We start from the raw sequence: 27685 nt of genomic DNA on the forward strand, positions 1-27685 counted from the left end.
TCTGGGCCTTGAGGTTTTAATTGAGATAAAATCTAGAAAATGGCGCCTGGAATCCGGACCCTTTTCCTCGTTGCTGCGAACGTGCTTATCCCCATCGCCATACTAACCTTTGCAAGCGGATTCTTTCCTTATAAACCATTTCTTTCTGGTTTAGCACAATATGAAATCCTGGACTATGGCTCTCCACCAGAAGCCCCGTTCGACAAGGTGGTATTCATGGTGGTTGATGCTCTGCGAAGGTACCAATGCCAATAATGCTCAGGGAACGGGCTAACATTGGCAGTGACTTCGTCTATTCAGGACTTTCGGGGTTCACTTCTACTCAAAGGTATGATTGACCCTTACATAATCGTATTCCAGACAGCTAATATAAGCTCGCAGCTTGATTGCATCCGGAGCCGCCATTCCCTTTACTGCCCATGCAACCTCTCCAACCATTACCATGCCCAGAATCAAAGCCATCACCACAGGATCAATACCATCTTTCCTCGATGTGATCCTCAACTTCGCTGAATCAGACACTAGCTCAAGTCTAGCAACACAAGATACATGGCTTGCACAAATGAAGGCAAAACAAGCCGGGAAAATGGTCATGTACGGAGATGATACCTGGCTCAAGCTCTTCCCGGACTTCTTTGATCGGGTGGATGGGACATCAAGCTTTTTTGTTTCGGTCAGTCAAGATGTTGCAGGTGTACATAGACATGTAGCTGAATATATTCTATTAGGATTTCACCGAAGTGGACAATAATGTTACGAGGCATGTCCCAGGTGAACTTGGGAATGATGATTGGAATACTATGGTGCTTCATTACCTGGGACTTGATCATATTGGACATAAGGCTGGTCCTCGAAGGTAACAGTTTTCTTGGTCTACAAGGAGTTTAGCTGACCAAAGAAGTCCAAATATGATTCCGAAGCAACGTGAAATGGATGGAATTGTCAGCCAAATTTATGAAGCCATGGCCACCAAAAAGTCTCTCCAATCAACTCTCTTGGTACTATGTGGAGACCACGGCATGAATGATGCTGGTAATCATGGTGGTTCTGCTCCAGGAGAAACTTCGCCGGCTCTTGTCTTCATATCTCCAAAGCTTACGGAGATCAGCCGAGGCTTCATGTCCCCTGCTCTCTTCGAAGAGAACTTTCAGTACTACTCCACAGTTGAGCAGTCAGATATTGCTCCTACGCTAGGTGCACTTCTTGGATTTCCTGTCCCCCGAAATAATCTTGGGGTTTTTATTTCGGAATTCCTTTCGTTCTGGCCGAACAGTAAGATGGGTTTCATTCAATTGGGAATGAAAACGCTGACTTGAACTAGAGAATGACAGAACACAGATTCTGTTACGAAATGCAAGGCAGATCTTAAGTGTTGTCACTGCCACCTTTTCATCATTTGAAGGCGATGGACCGTCACAGAACTGCGGGGAACTATCAAATAGTATTGATGAACTTGCTTGTGATTGGAGAGGCATTGTCAGAAGCGTCCCAGCGTCTGGAGAAGACCCGGACTTTGAGAGGTGGATTGGGGCAATTACCAAGGTCAGATACACTCTAGAAATTGTTCGCAGAGAACTAAATCTCCTCAGTGGCTGAAGCAGATCCAAGAATTAATGAGCAGTACGGCTAGTAACTATGATGTGTCGAAACTCGTAATTGGACAAGCTGTTGCTGCTGTTGCTCTTTTTTCTACCAGTATTGCAGCAGGTCCAACTGTTTTCAATGCCTTGCGAACTAGCTCTCCTTTCATTGCGATATCTCTTTCATACGGAATCATGATGTTCGCCAGCAGTTACGTCGAAGAAGAGCAACACTTCTGGTATTGGGCCACTACAGCGTGGCTAATGCTCCTTTGGATCAAATGGTAACTGAACATTTCACAATTCAAACTCATTACTTACGCATCTTCAGTAACCGCAAACAGGCTCTAAGCTCTCGACTACTTGCTCTAAGCTCCATTACTATTCTTATCGTAATGCGGTTTGCAAGACGTTGGAACCAAACTGGCCAAAAATTCGCCGGCGAGCCCGACATAGCTCGAACCTTTTTCTTCGAGCACAAAACATTCCTCTGGACAATGGTAACACTCACCTACTTATGGAACCTGCAATCACTCGCCACCAAAGGCTTCCAGCGCTTCAACCAAACAGCATCAACCGCAATCGCAACACTGCTAGCAACAGCAGCAGTAACATTCAAGCTCGCCTTCACCAACGAAGACTCCCCCGAGCTCATGGCCGGCATCGCGAAACTAATGATCGGCGAAGAAATGGGCGTATCCCTTGTTACTCGCGCGCGAATTGTTTTCATTGCTCTGGGTCTTGCCCTAACATATACAGTTGCCTCAAGCTTCAGCCATAAACGACCAAACCGTATATATACCCCCCTCCCTTTGCCCTCTAATACCTCTCTAACAACTTGTTGCAGCAACAATGCGTACCATCCATGACCTCCTAACGCTCCTTTTGATAACCCAATCCCGCGCCACAAACATCCCGCTCCTCCTACTCTTCGAAATCCAGTTCTTCCTCATAGCCGACCTGGACCTATCGCTCATCGAGATAAGCACCACCTCCCTGCTCCTCCAGTACAGCTCATTTTTTGCCTTTGGCGGCTCGAACGCTATTTCATCCGTCGATCTATCATCTGCCTATAATGGCGTCTCGGGATATAACGTTGTCGCCGTGGGAGTTTTGACGTTTGTATCAAATTGGACGGGTCCGATTTTTTGGACATCTGCTACCAATTTGCTGCTTTTGAAGTTGAAGAATAAGACAGGGGGGAAAGAGAAGGGCATATTTGTCCAGCATTTAGCATTATTGACGATGTTTGTTACTTGTGCCTTGTTTGGGGTGATGGCTGCTTGTACGGTGCTGAGGACGCATCTTTTTATCTGGACGGTGTTCAGTCCGAAGTATTTGTATAGCATGGCGTGGAGTCTGGGACAGCATTTGGTGGTCAATGTTGGGCTGGGAAGTATGCTGTTTTGGTTGGGGGGGTTGTATTTATAGGTGAATAGGGTGGTAGGAAGGGGTGAAGGGAAGAGAGGAAAGGAGGAAAGAGGGGCGTATGGGTTGTGAGCAGATAGTAACTCAGAGGGACGAAGTCAGGATCTGTGAGATAAACCCAGGTCCTCCTAGCCGTTGGGAGCAACGCGTACCTATCTATATACCGGGGTTATCATTTTTGCTCAATTTTCAATGAACACAAATCTCTGAGTTTTGTTTTACATAGTGATGGAGATCACAAAATTCATGACGAGATCCAAGAGTCCTTAAACTTGAAGAAAAGAAATATCCAAGCCATCGTAACGAGACTTTCCCACTCCATAGGCAGAGATGCTTCGTGTCGTTTACGGGATTTTGCTTGCGTAGCTACCAAGGCTTGACCACCAACAAAGAAAGCAGCTGTCGCATTCTTCCTTCTCATCTCTCCCCATAAAGTAAGCAAACAATCTAGCGTCAGCTTAGCATAGGAATGAATGAATACCAATGATTCCAAGGAACGAGGTAAATGAATGAAGCGCCGCGCGAGTTTCTGAGTTCTTATGACTCCTGTCTACTGCCATTTCCAAAGTTCTGAAATCAGCAGATGGATCTCTCGTTTCATTGCCATGCCTTCTTGGTCCGGTGCAAGGGGAAGGGGTTCTTTGCCGTTTATTAAGATACAGGTGGTGCATGGCTATAGTAACTAGGTAGATATCTAAGCATACAAGGGTGGGAGAATCCGGAGGGAATTCGGAGGGTTTTGCGGGAACGTGTAGGATGATGCCATGGCAGCGTGAGAAATGATCTGATTTGATTTGATTTGATTAGAGCTATCTAATCAAATCAAATCAGAGTAGAGAGAACCGAATCAAATCAAATCAAATCAAACCTAATCAGATTAAATCAGATGATATTTAATTAGTTTGATTATTTTTCATCACGCTGGATGATGCGGTTATCCTTGGGATCATATGATGCTTTTATTAAGTGTTGTTCACTAGTTTCTGAATGTAAAGTGTTTGTTTATGCAAATATTTAGAAAATGATAATCTCAACATCATCAATCATATCATGACTTTACTACAATATTCCTTTGGAAGGCTTCCGGAAGTGCGTATAGCCGTTAATCTAATATCTTGTGCAAGAAGCTAAGGAATTCGACATAAGGATACCGTGAAGTCACGACCATCACATCACATCCCCCCCTTTTCCCCTGCCCTGCCCTTCCCTAAGTCCGTGCTTTTAGGGGTCCTCGCTAAGCCTTTACCGAACTTACCCGCCCGACATTCGGGGGCGCTGGCGCTGGACACTAAGTGATCGGTGCATTTTAGTGCGATCTAGCGGCTAGCTTCCGAAAATTCTACATACCTAGGTAGGTATTCCAACTCCTCCATACAGGTCTCGTTGAAACCATAGTTGGAATACCAGGAGGGCTAGTAGAGGAGTAAGAATACTTATAACTAAGAAATAGAATGCTTTGAAAGTAGTAACTCAAAAGTTTAAATTTTGATCGAATCGAAAGTTGATACATCATGCCTCTTGCGCTAGTTCGTCTACTAGTGCACCCACCTATACTGATCTTACGGTGTACGAAGTAGACGACATGAAAAGATTGTGGATCATAGAGCTTATAACTTCTGAATGAGGAAAGTATAGCCCATATAGGAAAAGATCTCCGACTCTTAGCACCAAGGTAAATGTCAGGAACTTACTAAGTAAGCGGTGTAGTCGGTACTCGCCTCTATTTACTAAGTCTGTCACTCCCTCCCACTCCCCACTACTTAGCGTGAGCGTGGCTTGACGACCCCGCGTATATAATTGGCTCTTGACCCTAGTATACCGTCGAGCCAAGGGAATTTTGCAGTAAAACTTCTTAACTGGAACCTGGAAAGCTCCGCATTATATTAAACTTAAGCGGTATAAGAGGCGCGGAATATTTATTTACAGGGCAGGATATGCTCATACGGAGAGTATCAGATTCGAAAAAGTGCGAGGAGTTGCGGTGTGTATACGGAATACTTCCCTCCGTAGTTCCAATAATGCTTTAAGCCTTCACGGAAAGGTGGGAATAGAGTTTGTAAAGGAAACAATACGAGCATATCAATATAAAACCAGTGTGGAAGTTTAGTTGACTTGACTCCTCTAAGCATACTCCCTCTTCTGAAACGATTCATAGAGTTACATCTCACTTGAGATTTTCATTCCCAAACTCCGTAATTCAACATACGCACTCTTTAAACCAAAAGCGGAATTCAGGTGTGGAACATAAAGTACTAGGTAGAAATCCTTCAACAATTGACTTACAATAGCCCTTTGGGAACAATCACGTTCTTTGTCGACATTAGTCACTAAGATGCCAAATCACAGGCGGTTAATCGCGGTAAAGCACATATCCAGAGGTAGTTGGGAAGTACCTTGTACCTTACATATCTGGCTATTCTCCAACTTCATCTCTCGGCTGGTCTGGTTTCCAGGGGGGAAAGAAAAGAGCCTGCGCGTGGACAGGCCTTGAAAGATTGTTCAGAGAACAGGCCTTGAGTTTTGATTAGCAAAGACTGGATAGGAGCCCCCCACACTGCGGTAGGCAGTGTTGCTGCCCAACGGGAGGCAAGCGGGAATAAGACACAGCCTTGAAACTCTTGAGTATCTGGTATCCGCTGGCCGTTCTATCAAATGCGCCTATGTTTCCTATTGAGCGGTATTACGCGTACGTACTCAAGGTAGGTAGTGAGGGAAATATCTGGACTACCGCGGTTATGCATTGAGGATGGGGAAAGGGAAGTACAGGCTCGCATATATACAGTATCAGAGAAAATGTAGTAAAAGACGTAAGAATGTACGACCCCAGCTAATGATATTCAGGGCCTTGCCTTATATACAAAGAGGGAGGTAAGGAAAGCCCGACATGAAGATCTGAGGCTATCGAATAACCAATGACCGACATGACGGAGAGCTACGTCTATTGTCATATAGTGATCGTAGGGTTTCGACAACAAGGTGGGCCCGAGTTTCATGTACAGCCGAATATGAGAATAGTCGGCGACCTCACGAATTGACCCCGCAGCCCTATGTCGGGACTCTGAATATCTTGGAATTCTAGAATCTAGACTCATCACATACGAAGGAAAAAAGGGCTGCGTCCACTTCAAAGATGCATTGAATCAAGATCAGCCGCTGGGGGGGGAGGTTGGATAGAGTTTGACATAATAAATGGCCTTGCAATCCGATCCGATCCGATCTAGAAACCCCTTCGATCTGTAGACCCCGGCCACATTTCTTCGGATCGCGAACAAACCCCTGTAGGGCCGCACATTCAATGAAACCCTTCAAGTTCTCGGAGGAAAGCGAAATATTGAAATGAATTTTGCAAGGAAAAATAAGGGCGGGCTGTGTGGTCTTCGATTTCTAAACCCCAGCTGCATAATATTCTCATATCAAGAGATAACCCATGTCCGCCCGGATTGCTTGCAGAGAACAATGTGACATATCCTAGGAATGAATTCTAGATCTCGAGGCTTTCAAGGAGCCATCTCCGTTCGTGGGGGGTTGGCCATAGGAGTAGTACCAGGGAGATTTTGAGAGCAGGAAGAGAAATCCTTACGCATCTTGGCAGTCTACTTGATATGAGACTAAGAAGCGGCTTTATTATACGCTTTAGAACCAATGAAAAGGAATAGAAATATATACATGTAGACGACTAGCTAATGAGTACGCGAAGACTGCTCTATGATTGGAACTCTGAAAACTCCGAGTATTAACAAGGACATCTTATGTCTACTGCTAAAGCAAGCGAAAATTTGATGCATTGTTCTTGAATATGGTGACTTGGAGACGTAGGTCAGTTGAAGTTATTCCCGATTCAAATGCATCAACAGTGTCAATTGCATTGCGCAACGCAATGCATTGTTGGGGTGGTCGCGCCTGCGCACCAGGAAAAAGGTCCCGAATCTGGAAAATCTTGCGAGACTGATTCAGCAGCAACGTTACTGATCTGATGAAAAAAAAAAAAAAAAAAAGGCAGGCGCGATGAATTGCTCGTCCATGGAGCCGCCGTTTGAGCGCGAAGCGCCATACTCCCAACACACTTGATGCAAGGTCCACCGACATGTCCCCTCTTATCCAGTTCATCTGATTCTCTCATATCTGCGGTCATTTCCTCAAGCAAGGTGCATGCAGATGACTACCGGTCCGGCAGCCCTAAATGCAGCCTTCTGGCGGGAAGAACCGCACGCTGTCTCTCCCCTTACTGATTGCTAGTCGTGAATAGATTGCAGCGTTCGTACAGAAGATTCCTTTTAGAGAATAAACAAAGTTCTCGATGTGCGCAGCCTGCAGTGTAAACCGATGCGGCAGATCCTACTCGTTGGTTTGGAGCTGTCAAACTTGGATGATCTGAAGACCCCAGGACCCCGGACGGCACACTGCAGCATCCCGCCTTTAATCCAGGTAACCGGGTTATCCGTATGGTCAGTGCGCTGATGCTATTCGGAACCTTGTAGTGGCCGTTAATCCCAGATCCTGACATGCAGGTGGTTACTGTATGTACCTATGCAATGTTACAGAGTATTGTCATAAATACTGCACTTGTCCACTTGAACCCAGGATGTGACTAGGGTAATAGACGGTTTAAATTGGTTAAAAAGGCCCCATGGATCGATCATGTATGCCTTATTTAGTGATCAAACTGCTAAAAAAAACCCACTTTCTACTAGAATAAGGTTGTTCCCGGCTGCTAGAATCCATATAAGCCCTGTAAAGGCATACTCATGTTGTGGAAAGTTGCAGTATTTATGATAACACCCTTTAACATACGAAGGTAAGGTGATAAACTAGTGTGTTCGTAGCGTAATATCAAAAGGTGGATTTAACGGCAAGTCCCTTCTCATTGTTCTGATCTATTGTCAGAGTTTTGTAATGCAATAACACATCTAGATTGAAACTCGGGGATAGGATGAGGGGCTGTGTCTACTATAGATTTTTAGATCATGTCACATGACGCTGGTTAACCATATTTCTCTTTATTCGTTATGCGCAGAACACGCACATATATGCATCTATGAGTAGTGCATGCATATCTTATTAGCCCACTGGTACTGCCCAGTGTCAAAGAAAATGGTTGAGGGTGTTTGAATCGATTTCTATCTTGATTCGATTTCAATAACAGGTAAACCTCTCGTTCCCTTTATATTTGGACTGTCTACCACCGCAACGTGCCAACGAGAATATCTAGGGTCATCAGCGTCTATTCTTGTCCAAGTGTCAGGATGAAGCCCTTGCCCTTTTCGCCTTTCCGCTACTTTACACCAAAGACAGTCTGGGGTCTGATCGTCAACCACGGCTCTGGGTGCATCTGCAGGGGGCCCATGAACCGGAATAATGGCCCGGGGATGCAACCAGTACAAGGCCCCCCAGCATCGTTCAAGACTGTCTTATGAGAAAGTTCACGCGGCCCGAACGATGGATCATGACCAGATTCTACCCCTCAGTCGGGACCCAATAATGGTCCGTACTGTAGAGAAGCTCTCGGTCCGAAATCGTATGCGTTCTGTTCCTGCAGCATGTCTTACTCCTAATCGCGGGAGCTATTAATCCCCGCCAATTTGAAGGCGAAATAAGCGCCTAGGTCATCTCAAGCGCTAGGCGTTGCAATATATGGTTGTTGGAGAAGATCTCCAAGGAAACTTTCTGCTCCCAAACCCGCCGCGCGCTCCTGTAGGACTAAGTACATACGCTGTGTACCTGGGTAGTCGTCCAGTACGCCGTATCACGAACCCATGAACCATTGCCTTGGGATCAAGCCGCAACCCGCAAGCTGAACATCAATCCAGCAAACTTCCCGATTCCATTCCCATTTTGGTTGTTACACATTCGAGAAATCTGTCAACATGTCGGCGATCTGGCGTCCTGGAGTTGGGAGACGCTTGCAGATACCTTCCTCTTTTGGAAGCTAGACACGCCTACCGGTAGAGCTTTGCGCGTGCTGCAAAACATACGTAGGTGTTTCCGCGGATCATGATGAGTTGTTGCAGCAGCATGGCTGCTACCTCCATACACGAAAACACATTGGTCGAGAAGCCTCCGTTATATGCCATTTTCGCGTGTGCGGAGTACAGTAAGTACCATCATACCCATTGTACCAAGTACTGAAGTAACCTAAGAACGGGAGTGGGAGTGTCTGTCTACTCCGTACCTTAATGACTGTATATTGACATCTCGCGCGCGATCCGTACAGTAGAGCGGTCCGAATAAGAATTAGGTCTAGTGCTAGTTATTCATGTCAGCCACCGGTCTTATTGGACGACGAACGGTTGGGCCTCGATGGACAGGCAATACTAGTTTTAGGTCCAGGCTCTGCGCCGCCCGCAGCCATGGCCCATGGGACCCTTCCCTTCCCTTCCCTTCCTTCTCCCATCCTCATCCCCATCCCCATCCCCATCCCATCCCATCCACCGATTCCCAGCGCTACTAATCATGATCGCTGCCATAGTCGTATATTACTAACCTCTTGCCAAGGGAGGCTTGGTGCAGCCCGCGACCGCATCGGGCCGTGTCCACCCCCACGCATAGTTTGCAAGCTTAATCTTTTCCCGCGCCCAGCTGGCAGTAGCATGGCATGGGTTGCAATGCACACCTGCAACACACGCGCCCACCATTGGTAGACTTGAAGTCGAGTTTACGAAAGCTACTCCGTAGGTAGGGGTGCTGCAGCCTCAGAGTTACGAGTACCAGTTTTCACTTGTTCCCCATCTCAGATCGTGCGTCTGGTGCGTCTGGTGCATCTAAACATCCCTGACCCCCGTTGGAAAAGCAGCTTGCCTCTCTCTCTATGGCCTCTTTTCCCTCTTTTTACAGTACAGATGCTAGACGCACATCCCTGTGTCGCATCACTTGCCCCTAATTGGACCTAGATTTGCTAGATTCGCCATCCCTCCCGTCACCAGCCGCAGCGCCTCTTCCTTGTACTTGTAAGTAGCTCAATGGGCTCAGTAGGTCCAGTGCGTTGCAGGTTCGATCGATACTAGTAGGCTGCAACAAAGCCACATCCCCCCCCCCCTACGATGGTGAGGTCTCGATTCTGACGTGCCGAACAGATTCGCCTGCTGACTGGCGCCGTCCATTTTTGGTTTGGTCTTCTCATCTTTTCCACTTGTCTTCAAATCCATGCATACCCCCGTCGAGACCCCCTTGTCACCTTTAAGAAAATATGGCACTCCAGTTTTAGTCTCCTTTCTCAACTTCGTTGAAAGCTTTTGCTATATGATTTTGTGTGGGAGAGTCTACATTCAACAGTGTCACAATGAGGATATTACAGCTCATCGAGCAGCCTTGCCCTGTTTCAAAGCCAGGCGGGCAGCGGGAGACTTCCTATTGGTGTAGTGTCATTTCTCTCAACGTGGGATCATGGGCTGGCTCTCCGCGGCGAATATTGCTCCTAGCGGAGGTGGGGGAGTAGTATCGCCAATCTGTATATGAATCCATCGTCTCTCCATCTTAAGCTTGTGAGATCTCGGACTGACATAGCGAACGATTGGCAAACCCTCCTACTTCCTTCTATCTTGGTTGCACATCTGGTCCATTCAACTGCTGCATTCATCCAAGTTACACAACAAACAGCCTTCCCAACTCGCTCTTGCATTTACGCAACCCGGCTTTCCTTCACAGGTTCTATCACACCTCATCAGTCTCTTCCCTTTGATTTCGGCGGACACTTACTTTCATTTCTGCATCAACTCCTTCCCGGCTGTTCTCAGTTGGTTGAGCCATACAGTCTCTTGCGAAAATACTGTAAATAACATAAAGATCGAGGTCTTGCAGCGAGCAAGGCACTACCGCAACACTGGCAGTGACCGCTCTAGCGCCAGGCCAGGCCTGGGGACGTTGGCCTGAACAGCAGACACAGCATTCTCTCGACACATATTATACGATGGACAATTCTGGACTAATTCAGACATATAATCCTCGAACAACTTCTTCTACTGTGCTCACGCGTTCCAATGTGGCATCTCAATACGTTCCCGCCTTCTCTTATAGCGGAGCAACTGCCAGTCAAATGGCGACTTGCAACCAGCACCCCCAGCAACACAATCCATTCATATTTGGTACTTTTACGGGAGGGCATTCAACGGGATCAGTTCCACCATTTGGTGTAAACTACATACGCCAACGGCCCCATCTAGCCCAGCCCCCTACCAACGATGGTCAAGGAAATCTCTATACCCGCAACCCCCGTCAAGGCTATGTTGAGGAGCGCCACGGTCAAAGCCCACAGAGCTATGTTGAGGAGCATCATAGCCAAAGTCCACAGATTAAGACGGAGCCTCAGTGGAACGTGCCAGTCCCAGCCAAGCCATCCGACACTGCAGCATTTGTTTCCACCATCACCAAGACCATTACTCCAACGAGTCCCATTGATAGTGCAGATGAAGTCGTTTTCGGTACTGAAGTCGACACGCTAATGAAAGCCATTCAAGCTAAATCTCAGGCGACAATGCCACAGACTCCTTCTCTCGAACAGACAAGACCTGTGGTAGGTGCTTCTATGACCCCTCCCCTCGTGCGAGGTCCCCAGCCAAGTGGAGGACACTCCCATTCACGAGAGACAAGTAAGATCAACAAGCTCATGCATGGGGAACCCCAGGAAGAAGAATCGATCATGAATCACCCACAGGGTAGTAAGAAACGCTATCACTGTACCATTGATAATTGTGGCAAAAGCTTCCCCCAGAAAACGCATCTCGATATCCATGAGCGAAAACACACTGGCGAGAGGCCATATGTAAGTAACATGGCCCAATCTACAATTTATAGAGCTGACATTTCTTAACTAGGCGTGCAAAAGGCCAAATTGTGGACAATTCTTCTCGCAAGTTGGAAATTTGAAGGTAAACCAACCAGCGTTTACGCATTCAAGTATTATATAAAGCTAATTCTTTGCTCAGACCCATGAGAGAAGACACACCGGCGAAAGACCATACCCATGCCCCGTTTGTGGAAAACGATTCCCTCAAAGAAGCAACGTCCGAACTCATATACTCGTCCATAATCAAAAGAGACCTTTCCTCTGCCGACTGGACGAGTGTGGCAAGCAGTTCACCCAGCTTGGAAACCTCAAGGTATGTCCTATTTCTCATCTTGAGTCTTGGCCAATGTTTCAACTCAGCCGAGGCCCATGGGTTTCCAGATATCGGTTTTTGCTTTTTCTGTATATTTCCAACTGCCGCTCTTCTTCCTCTTGCTTTCAATGATCTACACATGATACAAGACTACACCATCAAGTAATATTTCAAAACTAACAAGAGTGCATACTTAGACACACCAGAATAGATTCCACATCGCCACCATCCGGGCTCTGACCAACAAGTTTGCATCAATCAAAGATGGCGACATCGTCCATTCAGCGGACAAGGAGCTCTGGGAGTACTTTGCCAATCTGTACAAGAACAGCAACAAGGGCATCAAGGGCCGCGGCAAGAACCGCAAGGTCGGCACGATCTCCCACTCCAACAGCAAGGTCACGAAGCTGAACTCTGGGATGCGGAACTTGGGTGTCGATGCCAGCAGCTACACCGGTGCCGGACGCGGTAACATTACCATGAGTGTGCCGAATGATAGCATGACCAGTTCGGGCAGGGGACATATGCATGGCAGTCCGTACGAAATGTTCGATACCGATGATGGGAGCCAGTCGAGCCACAGTGGCAGCGGCAGTGGTGGCAGTTCTGTGGGAACCTGCTACGAAGATGCCCACCCCGACGGTTTCCAAGACCATAGTCGAAGCCACCAGCTCGTTTTCGGCGACAGGCTCTACTGATCGGATGTGTGGGAGCGACGAGTGTGCATGAGGTGGGGGGATGTGGAAGAACAAACAGCACGCAGACGCCCGCGATTTACGATGGTTGACGACACATGAGACTACGATGGTGTTCAAGTCCGGAGTTGTATTATTACTAGATAATCTCCCAACCCGGCCAGAAAAGAAGAGGAGGAGCGCGAAAAAGGGGAGAGTATATATAGACTTAGTCTGGGAATTGGATGTGGATATATCTGTATGGGACTGGGAATCTGATTTATGGGCGAGCTTGTTGGGAGTAAGTCGATGCATTTTGTGGTTGCATGGAGGGGCTGTCTATCTGTTATCATTGTTACTGCCATCGTTTTTTATTCCCCTGTTTCCCTGTTGCACGTTCTACTGTCATTCCTTTGGAGATGAGATCAAGCCGGCATAGGGGGCTCGCATTATATATTCCTTCTCGTCATTGTCATTGTCATTTTCTTTTACACACCAACCGAAAAGGGAGGATAAATATTTTGTACTAAAGATGGGAGGGAATTTTGTCCAAGAATTCTGGCTACTGTCTGGAAAGATGTTGCATCGCAGGTACCTTGCTTGTCTGAGTTGTGGGGAGAGAGGAGGGGGAAGGAGAGGGAGAGGGGCTATGGATTCCTTATAACGGCATCTTATATAATTATCGAAAATCATACATATGTCTGGACACATCGGTTACATAGTTTATAGATATTGTTATTCAAAGGGATTTACATAGGGTTCGAAGTGTGCATTTCAGTTTATCATGGATGTTCAATCAAGTGATTTCAAGAGTTTCGCTAACCGCCGTGGGCCCCTCAGCCTAGGTAGGTACCGTACCCACTCAATAAAGATGGCAGGTCTTGAATCTTCTCGCTTATTGAGTTCTAGGTCTGCAATGGTAGGTACAGTATGGAGGCGTACCTCTGTAAATGCGCGCGACAAATACGACCCATCGGGCTTCGATTCGCCCTTGCAGAAAACCTGGCACAGTTCTAAGACCAGGCCAGAGGACTTGTCAATGCAACCATTACAATAATACATTCAGCTTCGAAAGGCCTAAAGCCGCGGAGGATGACGAGTTTATCTTCACTCATGATTAGGACACGTAACGGGGTCTGGCCTCAATGCACTTATCAACCCATGCGGTATCCCACGCCTTCACGGAAGTTTCCTTGGTGTAGGTTCTTGCCCCTCCCACCCAGTACGACTTAACAGTTCGTTCGTTGTCGGTGCCTCTGCTGAAGAAAGGCCTCGTGTAACCAGCGGTTGACTTACCGAAGCAAGGGACGGCGTCTCCGGGCGTGACCTCACCACACTACTCGGGCTACACCGCTTGGGCGCCGTTGCAATCGCAGAGAAAGATTGACTTCCAGTAATGCATTCTGTTGCAGTAGTTCTATTGATTTGACTCAGGCGTGATGTAGAATGCCGTGTAACCTATGATGCTAGATACGGTACCTCCGTATTGAATTGAGTGATGATATATAGTGTGTTCGTCATGACTATCAGTCTGTAAAAAGAGCAGACTTCCGTAGCGACATGAAGCCCACTCACCATAGCGGGATCAGTATACATATTGAGAGCTTTGATTAGAACTTGGTTCTAAAGAGGATGCGAAATCAGATGGTGGACGTGCGGGTGGTGGTGGTGTTGGCGCCAGGGTGGAGAGGGCTCGGCGAGATTCTTGAGCCAGGGAAATGGGTGAGGCAAGCGTGCGGGGCGACATCCCTGTGGCAGATCATTACAGGGCATCTCCCTGCTCACCACCATAGCCATCCCGCTGCATCGTATAAGTGTTGTAAATTAAGTCCGTAGACGCGGTTGGTAAAGATATGCCATGTCACGCCATGCTATACCAACTGTTGTCGCACGAGGCCAGAGCGAGAATTGCGAGTTCTGATGAGGGCGTCGTGGCTTCGTATTTGGAATCGAAAAATAGATCCGTACTACTCGAGTACTTGAGAAACAATTGGGCTGCAGTAAAGTATTGCATTGAAGCGAGTTCTGATCGACAGGTCCTCATGATCACCCCCCGTGCAGAGTTGATACGAACAAGATGTTGTCGTTAGGTTGCAGCGCGTAGGAGGACTCTCCCTCAAGTTCCCAATCGGCATCGTTGATCAGTACTAGTATTCCTGGACGGCTGCAATGTACATTAACGCCGTTAGTAAAATGTAGCTGTTTGTATTTGTACGAGTAAACGGTGATGAGTGCTTAAACATCCGTGGCAAGCTGAAGCTGATAATGCGATGGCATAGAACCGAAGGCGTCCAAGCAGTAATATTGATATGTAGGATGGATTGATTTGGCAACGAAAGTGATAAAGAAGTAGCGAATGGAGATGATGGCTTACACGTGCCCATCTAGAACAAACATCTCCTTTCTTGAGTCCTTCATCACTTCTTCACAAAGATAGTCAACGAGCCAGCCAACTGTGACAGCCTTGCCCTGATTGTCTCTGGGCGGCACGGATAGCTTGTGCTTGCGTTCATCTGAGAAGAGCATCTCCAATCCACCACTAGCCTTGTTAGCACTTCCTCCGAGGGCGTCCGAGACTCCAGAGACTTACGTGAACTCCACCAGAATCAAAATGTTCTCCTCGGATGCCATAGCGAGCTATTTGTGTGATGTTATCAGGACCCGAAGAGTTGTTGAGGTTGGTGGGGGAATATTGTGGAAAGAAAGACCTGGAGAATCTTCGTTTGAGAATTTTGGGTGAAGCCTCGCTTACGAGGTGGCACCACTAAGGGATTGCATTGCTTCTGGAGCAGCATTTATATCGCAAAAGACGTCGCGGGCCATTCTTTTCTTTAGAAGAATCGAAATTAAAGAGACTCCCTAATGACTTAGCTTAATGAATGAGAACTTTGAAAGCCAAAATGTATTTGCTGTCCAAGATTCGCAGAAATATCAAGAAACATCGTGACAGTTTAGCGCAAAATTCCCGAAAAAAAACCAAAACCATCGACTCTAGATACCCAGTCACTCACTCCACGATTCATTTCAAGCACGGAACAACCGTAGCTGTATTTACCCCTGAGTTTACGAGTACTGGTTCTTGTTACTTTGATAGTATCTTTACGCCCTGAAATATTCGTTCGTCGATGCTTCTGCCTCACCCGATGCCTTGACAATGCTCCAGATCACCGCCGATTACCAAGCAGCAGGTGCCAACAGACACCCATCTGCTGCTGATTGGGACAAGTCTGGCATTTTGGCTTTTGGTGCTGATAGAAACATTGCATTATGGCAGCCACAAGTAGGTCTCTCAGTTTTCAGTCACGAGACCAGCAATGACTCTGGGACTCCGGCGTTGGAATTTGGAATCTTCATATCGAGTCTTATACTAACAATGTACAGGGCTCCGACTCGCGAGGCATCTTTGAGATTCTTAAGGGCCATGAAGATGTCGTGAATGCCGTCAAGTTCCTCCCCGGATCCCAGGGCATCTTGCTCAGCGGATCCGTAGACAAGAATTTGAGTATTTGGAGACAAAATGCATCGACTAGGCATTATCACTGCATACAGACTCTTCATCACCAAGAGAACAGAAATCACCAGAGTTCCATCAACTGCATAGCTGTAGCTGCAGGCTCTAAGATCTTCGCATCGGGTTCCGCGGATGCCATCGTCAAGATATGGTCTCTGGACGAGCAGAATGTGGCGTCGCTGCAGCAAACAATCACTATTGCTCCAAGGTTCTTCCCTCTAGCTTTGGCGCTGAGCCCTTTGGCGGGTGCTCCTGATTCTTATGTGCTGGCAGTGGCTGGGACGAAAGACATCATTCAATTGTACGTATTGGATGGGCAGAAGGGATCGGATTTCAAAATTCAAGCTACTCTCGCAGGCCATGAGGGCTGGATTAGATCTCTAGAATTTATTCGAGAAAATGATAAGCCGGATAGTGACCTACTTTTGTCATCTGCTAGTCAGGACAAGTACATTCGATTATGGCGAATCCATCAAGGAAAAGAGCTACCGGCGGCGGCAGCAACTCCGGATCCATCTCTAGGTGCTTTCATGCCTGGAAAGTCTCTTTCTAACAAAGCTCATCGCTTCAAAGCTCAAGATCTCGATTTCTCGGCGACCTTTGAAGCACTGTTGCTTGGCCATGACGATTGGATCTACAGCACGAAATGGAGGTATGGCGACAACAAATTACAGTTGCTCTCTGCATCAGCAGACAACTCCCTAGCAATATGGGAGTCAGATGCTGCGACCGGCGTCTGGGTAACGACTACGAGACTAGGCGAAATCAGTGCAGAGAAAGGCTCTACGTCAGCTACAGGAAGCACGGGAGGATTCTGGACAGGTCTCTGGTCACCATCAGGAGAGACAGTTACCTGTCTTGGACGGACAGGTAGCTGGAGGCTATGGAATTTTGAAAGTCAACAGGATAGATGGATCCAAGGAGTTGGAATCAGCGGACATACGCAGTCGATTACGGGCATCGCGTGGTCAAAGGATGGGGATTACCTACTCTCGACTAGCTCTGATCAAACGACGAGACTGCACGCAAAATGGAAGCGGGGGAATCAAGAATCCTGGCACGAGATGGCGAGACCTCAAATCCATGGCTACGATCTCAACTGTATAGACTCGCTAGGAACATCACAATTTGTATCTGGAGCGGACGAGAAGTTACTCCGGGTATTCAGTGAGCCCAAGGCGGTTGCAAATCTCCTGAGCAAGCTATGTGGAATTGGAGGATCAAATATCGAAGAGATGCCAGATGCTGCGAATATGCCAGTATTGGGTCTTTCGAACAAAGCCATCGAAGCTGTCGCCGACGACGTAGAGGTGGTGAATGGAAATAGCCATGGAAGGGATGCTGTGGACCCAGCATCTATCGTGCACAAGTCTACACTGAACCTTGACCATCCCCCTTCAGAAGAGCATCTTTCTCGACATACCCTCTGGCCCGAAATCGAGAAGCTGTACGGACACGGTTATGAAATATCTTGTCTAGCTGCCAGTCATGACGGCACACTTATAGCCACGGCATGTAAAGCCAGCTCCATCGATCACGCGGTTATCAGGCTATTCGAGACCAAGGGCTGGCTTGAAATAAGGCCACCTCTTACAGCACACTCCCTGACCGTAACGAGGTTGAGATTTTCCGCAGACGACAAATTCCTGCTCAGTGTTGGTCGAGATCGACAATGGGCCGTTTTCGAGCGCGATGCAGATGAGAAAGCCACATACAAGCTTGCAGATTCAAATCCCAAGGGCCATACTCGGATGATACTGGACGCTGCATGGGCACCTGCGACCACGAGCGTTTTTGCCACGGCTGGAAGAGATAAGAAGGTCAATATATGGGCGAAAGATGAGAGCTCCAAAGCCTTCATTTGTCGGTCAACGATTTCTGAGACTCATCCGGTCACTGCCATAGATTTCCTGGATTCTATGGTGGGTGATGTAGCCTATCTTGCTGTGGGGAGCGAGACTGGTTTCTTTGCTATCCACTCCGTGGACTTCAAGAACGGATTTTCCATTCAGATGCTTGCTGTGAAATTCCCAAGGTTAGCACCCATCTTCCTTCCCCTATATGAAGTCCCATCTGATCCTTCCTAGCACATATCCAACCAGTTCAAAGGCCATCACACAATTAGCTTGGAAGCCTGCAAAATCACAAAACGAAGAAGAGGGACCAGATATGCAGCTCGCAATCGCGAGTGAGGACAGCTCTTTGCGTGTCTATTCTTATAAGTATCTTGAAAAACAGCCCGGGGTATGTTAAATGCAGCGCCGACAATGCAATCCTAAACCGAGGCGTTGAGGCCTTGTGCAAATCAAATCTAAAATGAAAAAGAACAGTTCCAGCCAAATCATGACCTTGACTCTATCTCCATCTCCATGTCATCAAAAGGTTCTCTTCTCCAACCCATACCCACCAACACCAGGACTAGTATACGCCTTGCCCTCACTCCCTTCCGTCCTATTCCTCGGCCCGCGTTCCTCCAAATCCTCTTTCAACCAGCCCAACACCAATTCACCCAGTTTTGAATTGCCAGTCTTACTATCACCCTCCAACTGCAGCTCTTCAACCTTCCCCCACTGCTTCACCTTCCCCAAGCCCATATGCACAAGATGACTGGGCCAATCGGCCAAATTATCCAAAATATGCGTCGCATAGACAATGGTACACTCCCTCGTCTCCGTCTCCTTCTTCAAGAACGCCAGAAAATTAGACCTGCTCAAAAGATCCAAATCAACCGTGATCTCGTCCAGCAACAGAATCCTCCACGGCCGTATAAGCCCCATAGCAAGCTGCACGCGTCTCCGCTCGCCATCCGAAACAGCATGCATGCGCCAATCCAGATCGATATCCAGCACCTGCACCAGCTCCTCTTTCCGCTCGACGTAGAATTCTCCCCCGACGGATTTCAGCAGCTCCCGCACCCCGATATCAGTCCGCACGATAGGGTTCAGCACCCATTCTAGGCCGAGGTATGTTACGCCTTCGAGGCCATCTTTGAAGGGGTCCAGGCCGCCGACGGAGATCGTGTTGGAGGGCGCGAGACGCTTGCCAGAGAGGAGGCGGAGGAGGGTGGTCTTGCCGGCGCCATTCGCGCCTATCAGGAGGGTGCGGGAGCGTGGGGGGAGAGAGAGGTGGATATTGTAGAGGCCAGTTGTGCGATCCTGGAAGGTGTAGGAGAGGTCTGTTACGGAGATGCTGGGGGCTTTGGTTTGGTCGATGAAGGGGGCCATCGTGAGGAATGGTGGGGGTGAGGAAGTGAGGGATTGAAGGTGAAGTGAAGTGAAGTGAAGTGAAGTGGGGGTGGTGGGATGATATTTATACGATATATTTGTGGAGTCAGTCAATGACGGCATCTTATCATGAATAAGGAGTCTGTATCAAGCCTTTGGGTATGCAGATCCAGAGAAGGAACCAACTCAACCTCTTTTGTAGAAGGTTCTTAGGTCAATTGTCTATCCTGCTCTCTGTAAAGTCACCAATGCCATAATGTTTATTCATTTAGAAAAGATTCCGAGTCTAAGATCCCGACTTTGATAAAAATTAGGGGTCCTTATCGTCACGCGCTAGACCCACAAAAACCTTTTATACCTCAACTCCAACTTTCATCACTTGCATCGTCCCGATGAACAGGCAACGATTTGCAAAATGACCTTAATCACAGCCTAATCATATAAAGACAAAAAGCGAAGTCGCCAAAATGCCCATCAATGCCAAAACCGAACTCACCAACCTTTCCACAATCCTAACCCTCTTCCACCACCGCAACAAAAACCAACACCGCCTGGCAAAATGGTACAAATCCCTTAGCATCCTACATCGGCAAATCCCCAAACTCCTCTCTTCTCTAGAAACATACCACGCAGCGAGAGAATTAAAGGAAAAGAGTAAATACACGACGGAGGCACGTGAGAAGCTGGTGGAGCGAGTGGAGTTTATGGGGAGGTGGGTGCTAGGGAGATGTTATTTGTAAGTATATTTGGTGATGGGTAGGAGAAGGAGCAATGGGCTAATCTGGGATTATATAGGGCTTTTTCCACATTGGTTGCTGATAACCAGTATGCGGCGTTAGGACTTTTGTTGGTTGGGGTTTTGGCGCGGTTACGGACGGTGGTGAAAATGCTTGGGAAGGAGCTAGGGGTTGAGATTGAGATGGGGGAGATTGAGAAATCGGTTTCAGAAGGGATAGAAGAGGTTCTCGAGATGAAGGAAGGGGGAGATGATTTTGGGGAAGTGATTTCGAGGGGTGCAATTGAAGTGGGTGTGGGTGGAAATGTCGTTGAGGCATTGGATGAGGACCAAGTCGAAGAACCTGCATTACGGATGTCGAAGAAGGAAAAGAAACGGCGGAAGCAGGTGGAGGAAGTGAAAGTAGGTAACGAGGTGGTCGATTCGACATCCAGTAAACGTCCTAAGAAGAAGAGGAAAAAGGGTGATGCATTTGATGATTTATTTTCTAGTTTAGTTTGATTTCAGATACCCATTTTGCGACCATTATCTCCTCGCTCGTCTACTTGGTGCTTCTTCCTGAGACCGTCTGTCCAAAAAAAAAGGAAACAAAACATCTCTTTCCACAATTTATATCCAAGGCCGTAGACATGATTCACAAGAGGCTAGAATTATAGATCCAACCGAAAGAGTATCTATTAGGCTGCAATAATGTGGAAAGGCCAGAAACCTTCGCCGTGAAATTGAGCAGTTACCTAGTAGACCACACATACGTTAGGAAAGACACTCCGGATAATATACAAACCTAGTGGATTTTGTTAGGTAGAACTGTGATTGTAATGGATTGTAATACCACATTCGCGGAGCAAAGGACCCCCCAGAGAAAGAAGTATGGTTTCAAAGGACGATCGAGCTGAGAATGCTGTACAGGAGATCAAATTACAGCTAGTATACAAATGATGTACATGATCTATGGTTCTCTCAACTCCGACATATATGCATTTCTTAATCCACCAACTTTCCCTTGAAGGGAACACCCATTGCGCTCAAGAGTAGCCTCGCGTGCCTGTCTGAAGTGGCGGTGGTATGGATTATAACGTGGAAACCGGGAATCAACCTTGGTGGGTACATCTATTTGCACATTAGTACCCGCCCAACTGAAAGGACATGAATAAGGCTTACATCGTAATTGATTTCCACCTCTGGAAATAGAATCGCACCCTCTCTGCTGAAACCAAAAGCGATATTCCCACTGCTATCACCAGTCGTACCCTCGATACCCTCCCAATCCTTCAATCTCGGGAAGACGATATTGATGCACTTATCCACAAACTCAATTGCCTGATTCCCACGCAGCCCACAAGTCAAAGAAATAGGCGTCCTCTCCCGAATCCCAAACTGCGCAACACTATGCTTTGCCCTATGAACCTTTGGACGTACCCCACTCACCGATTGCAGCACCATCCCAGCTACATGCAGATGGGTTGAGTCTTCCATCGCACCTTTGACCATAGAGTGTATTGTCACTCCTTCGATCTTAGGGATGTTGCGGAAGTTGATGTCTTTCTCAATCAGTCTGAGCACACCTTCTGGACCTCGAGGCCCACGCTTGGGCCTGTTCTTGTGGTATGGAGAGGAGTCATCCCAGCTTCTCAATCGGTCTGATTTGGGGGCGTCAATGGTTCCGGGGGGTTTGTGAACGTATCCCAAGGTCATTAGATCAGGAGCGATGGTGGATTGCCATGTTTGTTCGAGACGGGTGCGGGCGAAGGGACCGGGTACGAATTGTCGCGAGGCAGGGTCAGAGGTTGGAGGAGGTTGATGAGGATGTAGAGGTCCTCTGTAGTATCTTGGTGATCGATATTGGTATCTGTGAGGCTGTTTAGCATGTAGCCCCATCTTTCAAGTGGCATTGGCATCATACCGACTGGCTGGAAGCTCTCTTTTGCGGCCCTGAGATCTCTTTATAGGGTCGTATGCATCTATTGTCTCATGGGAGATTTCAGTCGAAGTCAATGCTGATTGCGATTCGAGATCCTTGAGATCCTCCGATGCCTCCTGGATTGCAGCAGCTTGCCCAGAAGCATATCGCCGCGCGATAAATGCTGCCGATATCGACGTGGGCCGTAAGTCCCTTGTAACCAGCTGCCGCAAAGCAGATGGCAGCTCTCGTAACGCCATGGTGAGGATATAAACGTCGACTAAGAATTTCGGGATGTTTTACTTGTGAGGCATCAGATAAAATGTAAGGCAGAAGGTAAATAAATGGGTCTGTCCAATATGAACCAATCATGTTATACTATGCACCGTGAATCTTTTCGCCGGGGACCGCGTATGACACCAACCCTGCCCTGCCCTGCCCTCGCCTGCCACAGGCGGGCTCAATCCATCAATGCTAGGAACCAACACTTCACTTCTCTTCACTTCGTACAACTTCACTGGCAACCGCTTTACTTCTTGAGCTATATAGCCCTTACGTAGCACTCAAATCTACATCGGCATACGAAACGAAGGGCGCGAGACAATGATACTTTCTAGGCAACGCTGAAGGGAAAAAGGCGCTGGGAGCATCTGGGCAAACCCCCACCAAAGCAACCTTTTGCCCACGATTGCAAGCAAACCACGCCGGCATTGAACGCCACCATTCCAACTGTCGAACATACATACCTTCGACTTTCCTCCCTCGAATGCACCGATAACAACTATGAACCGTTTCCTCAGCAAGAAGGAGAAGCCTGGTGGCCCCGGGGCTCATAAGCGGGACAAGTCGAGAGACAAATCCGGGGAAAGAACAGTACCAGCAAAGGTAAAGTGCTTGCATGCAAATACCTTTATTACCTGTCCCCGCTCATGCTGAGGAAGAGGAAACCCTTCTCCAAATCTATGAGCTCAATCTCGGCAGCCTTTTCCAATCCCCATGGCAAGAGCTCGCCAATCCTTCAAACCACGCAATCTACCATATATACCTCAAGTGCTAATTCTCGACCTGGTTTGTTTCTACAGACTGCCGTTTCCAGCGATGGCCTTCGCTCAATATTCAAGACGGATCCTCAAAAAAAAGCCGACAAGGAGCTGAGTGCCAAGGTGAGATCCAATACTTCACTTGGTGAACTTGGCTAAGAAATCCTAGATCTCCAAGATTAAAGACCGACTGCAACAGCATGGATTTACAGGCATAGAAGACGAGCAAGTCAACTATGCGCTCTCATCTGAACAGGCAAATGGGGATGTGGACAAAGCATTTGGAATGGTGTTGTTGTTCCAAGAATCCGTGGAAGGGCAGATCAAAGTATACGACCCTAAAATACATATGGTGGGAGCAGTAAATCGCGAGTATGTTACATGCTATCTGGACTCGCTGCTCTTTGCCATGTTTGCAAGATTAGGCAGTTTCGAGCCAATTTTGCACAACACTTTCGAGGATGAACCCAGGCGACGACTGGCTACTCTGATTCGATTATGGGTGAACATGCTGAGATCTGGCAAGCTGATCACAACTGATATTGTGTGTCGAGACCTAACCATTTGTTCTGTGCGTTGCTAATTAAGTAATACAGACCCGCTATCTTCAAGAAGCATTGGCAGCATGTGGTTGGCCAGACGCTGCCAGACTTGAACAACAAGACACCTCGGAAGCTTTCAGTTTCATTACGGAACAGCTCCTACTACCACTGCTTACCCTGAAAATGGATATTTATCACACCGGTGCGGATGATGACCCTGATGACCACAAAGTCGTCCACGAGCGGCTACTTGAGGTTGGTATTCCCGAGCACCATGATTCTAATACTCCCATAAAATTTGAGGATTGTCTCGAAGGCTATTTCAACAATAACATCGAGGTTACACGTAACCTTCATCGTTCCAACACGATATCGTCTGTCCGTTCAGCTCGGTCTCATTCCACCGGAGCAGGGTCATCACCACGTCTTGAAACCCGGGAGATTTCTTGGTCGCAGACTACCGCATCATGGTCCGAAACCCCGACGACGGAGTCCCCAATAACGCCAGTTTCTCCTAGTGGTAGAAAACGTGGTGCTAGTGTTTTCCAACAAATTGTAAATAAAGATGAGGCTGGGGAACCTGTAACCCCGCGGGAAAGGGCTAATACACCTGGCTCCATGCGTAAAGCGTCGAAAGCGGTCATGATGCCAGCTTGGCAATTCTACAATTTATTACGTCCGTTACCATTTTCTAAATATATTATGCCACATCCTTACAGTTGCGAGCCCCTCCCTAGACATGTGCTAATTGGTAAAATAGCTTGGAATACGCAACACTCCGCCAGAACCGACGAAGATGTTGCTACACACTTCGAGATGGTGCGCCCGGTCCTGGGCATCTGTCTGAAGAGATACTCAATGACGGAGAACGGCGAGGCAAAGAAGAACAAAACTTTCGTCGATATCCCCCTAGACATTAGACTGCCACATTTCATCGAAGAAGACATGAGACCAGAAAATGATCCAATAATGGGGAATTTCAAGCTTTCGCTACAGTCTGTCATATGCCATCAGGGCGAGTCGGTCAACTCGGGACACTATATCTCGCTTGTTCGTGGGACGACAGAAGCACCCGACGGCGATATTCGATCAAACCGCAGACTCAGCAACATTGACCACCCACCTCACTACTCATCAGATCGATGGATCAAATTTGACGATCTCGCAAACCCACGAGTTTCCTATGTTGATATCGAGCAGGCCTTGCGAGATGAAACCCCATATCTTCTTTTCTACCAAGTTCAACCGACAGTAGAATATTCTTTACCGCCTTGTGAAGTTGATCCTCCCTCGTACGTCGATTCTGGGATCGGATTGAAGGTCTACAGCCCAGTCGACAAGACAGAGGAAAGCTATTTTGAAGGAGCGGCAAACGGGTCAGCAACAAACGACTCCGTACCAATCGAGAGCACACCACATGGGCCCGGCCCTTCCATTCGTTTTTCGAGCGAACTCGAAAGGCCAGATCCATCCAGAAGAAGTTTGAATATAGATGAGAGATCAGATGATCGCCGAGGAAGTACCGCAATGACGGAAATCAGTATGGCGAGTACCGCAAGCAGCGCTGCGTTTTCAGGCCCAGTCACTCCGAACGAAGATTCGACTGCGCAGAGAATGTCTCGAGCTGCGGCACGGTTCAAAAAGACAGGAACTAAGAGTCGACCTACAAGTGCATCGGGAGAGGGCAGACTAAGCTTGACACTCCAACGGTTGAACTGGAAAAATAGCCGGGAACTCTTGACGAAGAACGGAGCGGCGGTCGAAGCGGAACGAGGCGCTGAGATGTCAGATCAGCTTGATGGGTCGATGGGGTCTTCTCGAAACTCGGTAGCGATAGATGAGCATGCTCTGAAACCAGGCGAGAGAACACCCGAGCGGTCGAAGAGCAAGATGGGTAGAAAGCGGGACAAGAGTAAAGAGCCGACGGATTCTTCCGAGAAGCATCACAGTCACTTGCACAAGACGAAGGGCAAGGGGAACGAGGGTCCCGAAAGGGAATGTATTACGATGTAAATATGCATAGGCGTTCATGTATCATATGGGAGGGCGGTATTGGGAATTGCATAGGCAGGAGTATAGAGGAATACTTGATGGCCGGATAGACATCATTGGGCGTGGCGTTATTTTGGAGTTGGATTCCAGAATTGATCCCACGGGAGACAAGCTATTGATAGGAACTGCAAAACTAGAGGGCTATAAGAAGCATTATATCGTAGCAATCAGTACAGTATGCTAGAAGAATAGAAGATGTACAGCGGATTCGAAACGCGTCTACCTGTGGTCGCAACAAGGACTGTGGCTTGTCTCATATAACATGGAAAATTGAAGGCTTAGATCTGTCACACATTCTGTTTCTTTTCTCTCTCGTGTATTCTTAAAGATGCTATTGTCAAGTGATCTATAATGCTGTAGTTTTACCAAGTGGTCAGTTGAGAACAAACATGGAACCCGGCTAAAAATCTCCGCCAAAACCCATACTGAGAATTTAAGTACAATAATATTTCGACATTTTCCTTCTCCTCTTCATCATTGCGAATTGCGAATTTATATAAAGATTTGCTAGGGTTAAATACGTTCTTTCATCCAGCTTCAAAAAGCTTGATTACAGTGCTGACTAGAACTATGCGGGAATCCCCGCAAATATCCCGATCGAGACATATGATTCCAAATCCCGACACGGGAGCCTCACGAGTGAAGATGAACGTTAACGTCTCGTAAAAATCTCATACAGATTCCTTTACTTTCAAAGTCAATAAATACAAATATCTAACACACTCAATATAGCAACGGACGCTATTCTACGCCCGACAACTGCAAACACACTTTCCGGGCGGATGACAGGACACCGAGCGGCACAGTGGCTCGTCCTTCATCGACAGCTTCCTTAAGACCACCGATAAACCTTTCCACATGACCCCGGCTATTCTTCAAGCTTTAAAAACAAATACATATCTGTGGAACCACCAAGGCTTAAGATAGCCTTTTCTCAAGATGGCGGGAGAAGGGTCAAGTTCCAACCCTTTCAGCTCTTTCTGGCACAGATCAAAAGATCAGGGCTCGTCAACAAAAGTCAAGTTTATGCCCAATGTAACGAATCCTCAGAATGGTAATTAATATTTCCTCTTTTGTCTTACTGTTTTCATGAATTGAAGATCTTGCAAACCAATCTTTTTCTACTTAATAAAGTGGCACTAGCATTGCGGTAGGACGCAATGATTGCCCGTTTCAGAACACACACACTGTTTGGAACTTTACCCCACGCCTTTGCCCCGATATTCTTTACTACAATAGCTGATAAATGTGTAACAGATACACCAGTCGAAGATCCGGCAGCCGCTCAGGCGGCAGCAAAGAAACACCGAAGGGCTCAAGTCCGAAGAGCTCAATTGTTAGCCCCCCACCCCCCCTCTTCTTCTTTCTCTCTCTCTCATATACTAACAACCAGACCAGAGAACATCGTCAAAGAAAAGCCAACTACGTCAAGCATCTAGAGCAGGACGTAATAGACCTGCGGGAGTCGATAGCAAGCACAGAAAGCCAAGCCGGTCAGGTGAAGCACGAGAACGACGCCATCAAAAAAGCACTATCAAAAACCAATATTACCATCCCAGGTCCTGGTCAGCAACAAGATATGCTTGCGACCAACTTTCAACCCCGGCAAGAGCAGTATCAGGATCTCACCGACAGCTTGCTAGATCCAATGCAAGACTTGGCATGGCTATCAGATTCTTCTCCTACGTCGCTCATCAGTATAAATTTCGACGAAGATATCAACGCAAGCTGTCTACACATGGACCCGCTAAACACCTACGACCCCTCCCCAGAAATCCTCAACTCACCAGATATGTTTGGCCCATTCGCGCCCCACGCCCCTCTGGCCAATCTGTCGCAAACAAGAACAAAAACCAAAACCCCTGTAAGAGATGAGTACCAACTCCTCTCCACAATAGCCATAAAC

General features: G+C 47.5%; 8 protein-coding genes across 8 annotated transcripts; 5 read left to right on the forward strand and 3 right to left on the reverse strand.

Moving 5' to 3' along the window:
* Positions 1-39: 39 nt before the first annotated feature.
* las21 (GPI ethanolamine phosphate transferase) lies at positions 40-3011 on the forward strand (the record flags this gene model as incomplete). Its single annotated transcript, XM_031147322.1, has 9 exons — positions 40-239; positions 284-328; positions 382-673; positions 729-856; positions 899-1272; positions 1322-1542; positions 1590-1864; positions 1912-2372; positions 2428-3011. The coding sequence occupies 9 exons, from the start codon at positions 40-42 to the stop codon at positions 3009-3011; spliced, it is 2580 nt and encodes an 859-aa protein (XP_031007428.1).
* A 7792-nt stretch (positions 3012-10803) lies between these two features.
* AZF1 (Asparagine-rich zinc finger protein) lies at positions 10804-12798 on the forward strand (the record flags this gene model as incomplete). The annotated part of the gene is made up of 4 exons (XM_031147323.1): positions 10804-11763; positions 11816-11869; positions 11927-12100; positions 12298-12798. Coding segments are annotated over 4 exons (1689 nt in total), but the record flags the coding sequence as incomplete, so codon positions are not given.
* A 2022-nt stretch (positions 12799-14820) lies between these two features.
* urm1 (Ubiquitin-related modifier) lies at positions 14821-15597 on the reverse strand (the record flags this gene model as incomplete). Its single annotated transcript, XM_031147324.1, has 4 exons — positions 14821-14938; positions 15149-15318; positions 15365-15482; positions 15527-15597. The coding sequence occupies 4 exons, from the start codon at positions 15595-15597 to the stop codon at positions 14821-14823; spliced, it is 477 nt and encodes a 158-aa protein (XP_031007430.1).
* Positions 15598-15928: 331 nt separating this feature from the next.
* Positions 15929-18372, forward strand: ELP2 (Elongator complex protein; the record flags this gene model as incomplete). The annotated part of the gene is made up of 2 exons (XM_031147325.1): positions 15929-16054; positions 16156-18372. 2 exons carry the CDS (start codon positions 15929-15931, stop codon positions 18370-18372), a joined length of 2343 nt encoding a protein of 780 aa, XP_031007436.1.
* Positions 18373-18660: 288 nt separating this feature from the next.
* Positions 18661-19509, reverse strand: LHYA1_G002349 (putative ABC transporter ATP-binding protein; the record flags this gene model as incomplete). The annotated part of the gene is made up of 1 exon (XM_031147326.1): positions 18661-19509. The coding sequence occupies one exon, from the start codon at positions 19507-19509 to the stop codon at positions 18661-18663; it is 849 nt and encodes a 282-aa protein (XP_031007435.1).
* Positions 19510-19976: 467 nt separating this feature from the next.
* Positions 19977-20746, forward strand: SPAC323.08 (Ribonuclease MRP protein subunit rmp1; the record flags this gene model as incomplete). Its single annotated transcript, XM_031147327.1, has 2 exons — positions 19977-20245; positions 20305-20746. The coding sequence occupies 2 exons, from the start codon at positions 19977-19979 to the stop codon at positions 20744-20746; spliced, it is 711 nt and encodes a 236-aa protein (XP_031007413.1).
* Positions 20747-21229: 483 nt separating this feature from the next.
* On the reverse strand, positions 21230-22405 carry mrpl7 (putative 54S ribosomal protein L7, mitochondrial; the record flags this gene model as incomplete). The annotated part of the gene is made up of 3 exons (XM_031147328.1): positions 21230-21355; positions 21407-22094; positions 22149-22405. The coding sequence occupies 3 exons, from the start codon at positions 22403-22405 to the stop codon at positions 21230-21232; spliced, it is 1071 nt and encodes a 356-aa protein (XP_031007414.1).
* Positions 22406-22928: 523 nt separating this feature from the next.
* Positions 22929-25740, forward strand: LHYA1_G002352 (uncharacterized protein; the record flags this gene model as incomplete). The annotated part of the gene is made up of 5 exons (XM_031147329.1): positions 22929-23030; positions 23087-23308; positions 23355-23729; positions 23782-24403; positions 24488-25740. 5 exons carry the CDS (start codon positions 22929-22931, stop codon positions 25738-25740), a joined length of 2574 nt encoding a protein of 857 aa, XP_031007411.1.
* Between the last annotated feature and the right edge of the window lie 1945 nt (positions 25741-27685).

Source organism: Lachnellula hyalina (assembly GCF_007821495.1).
Source record: "Lachnellula hyalina strain CBS 185.66 chromosome Unknown contig00028, whole genome shotgun sequence".
NCBI classification, from domain to species: domain Eukaryota; kingdom Fungi; phylum Ascomycota; class Leotiomycetes; order Helotiales; family Lachnaceae; genus Lachnellula; species Lachnellula hyalina.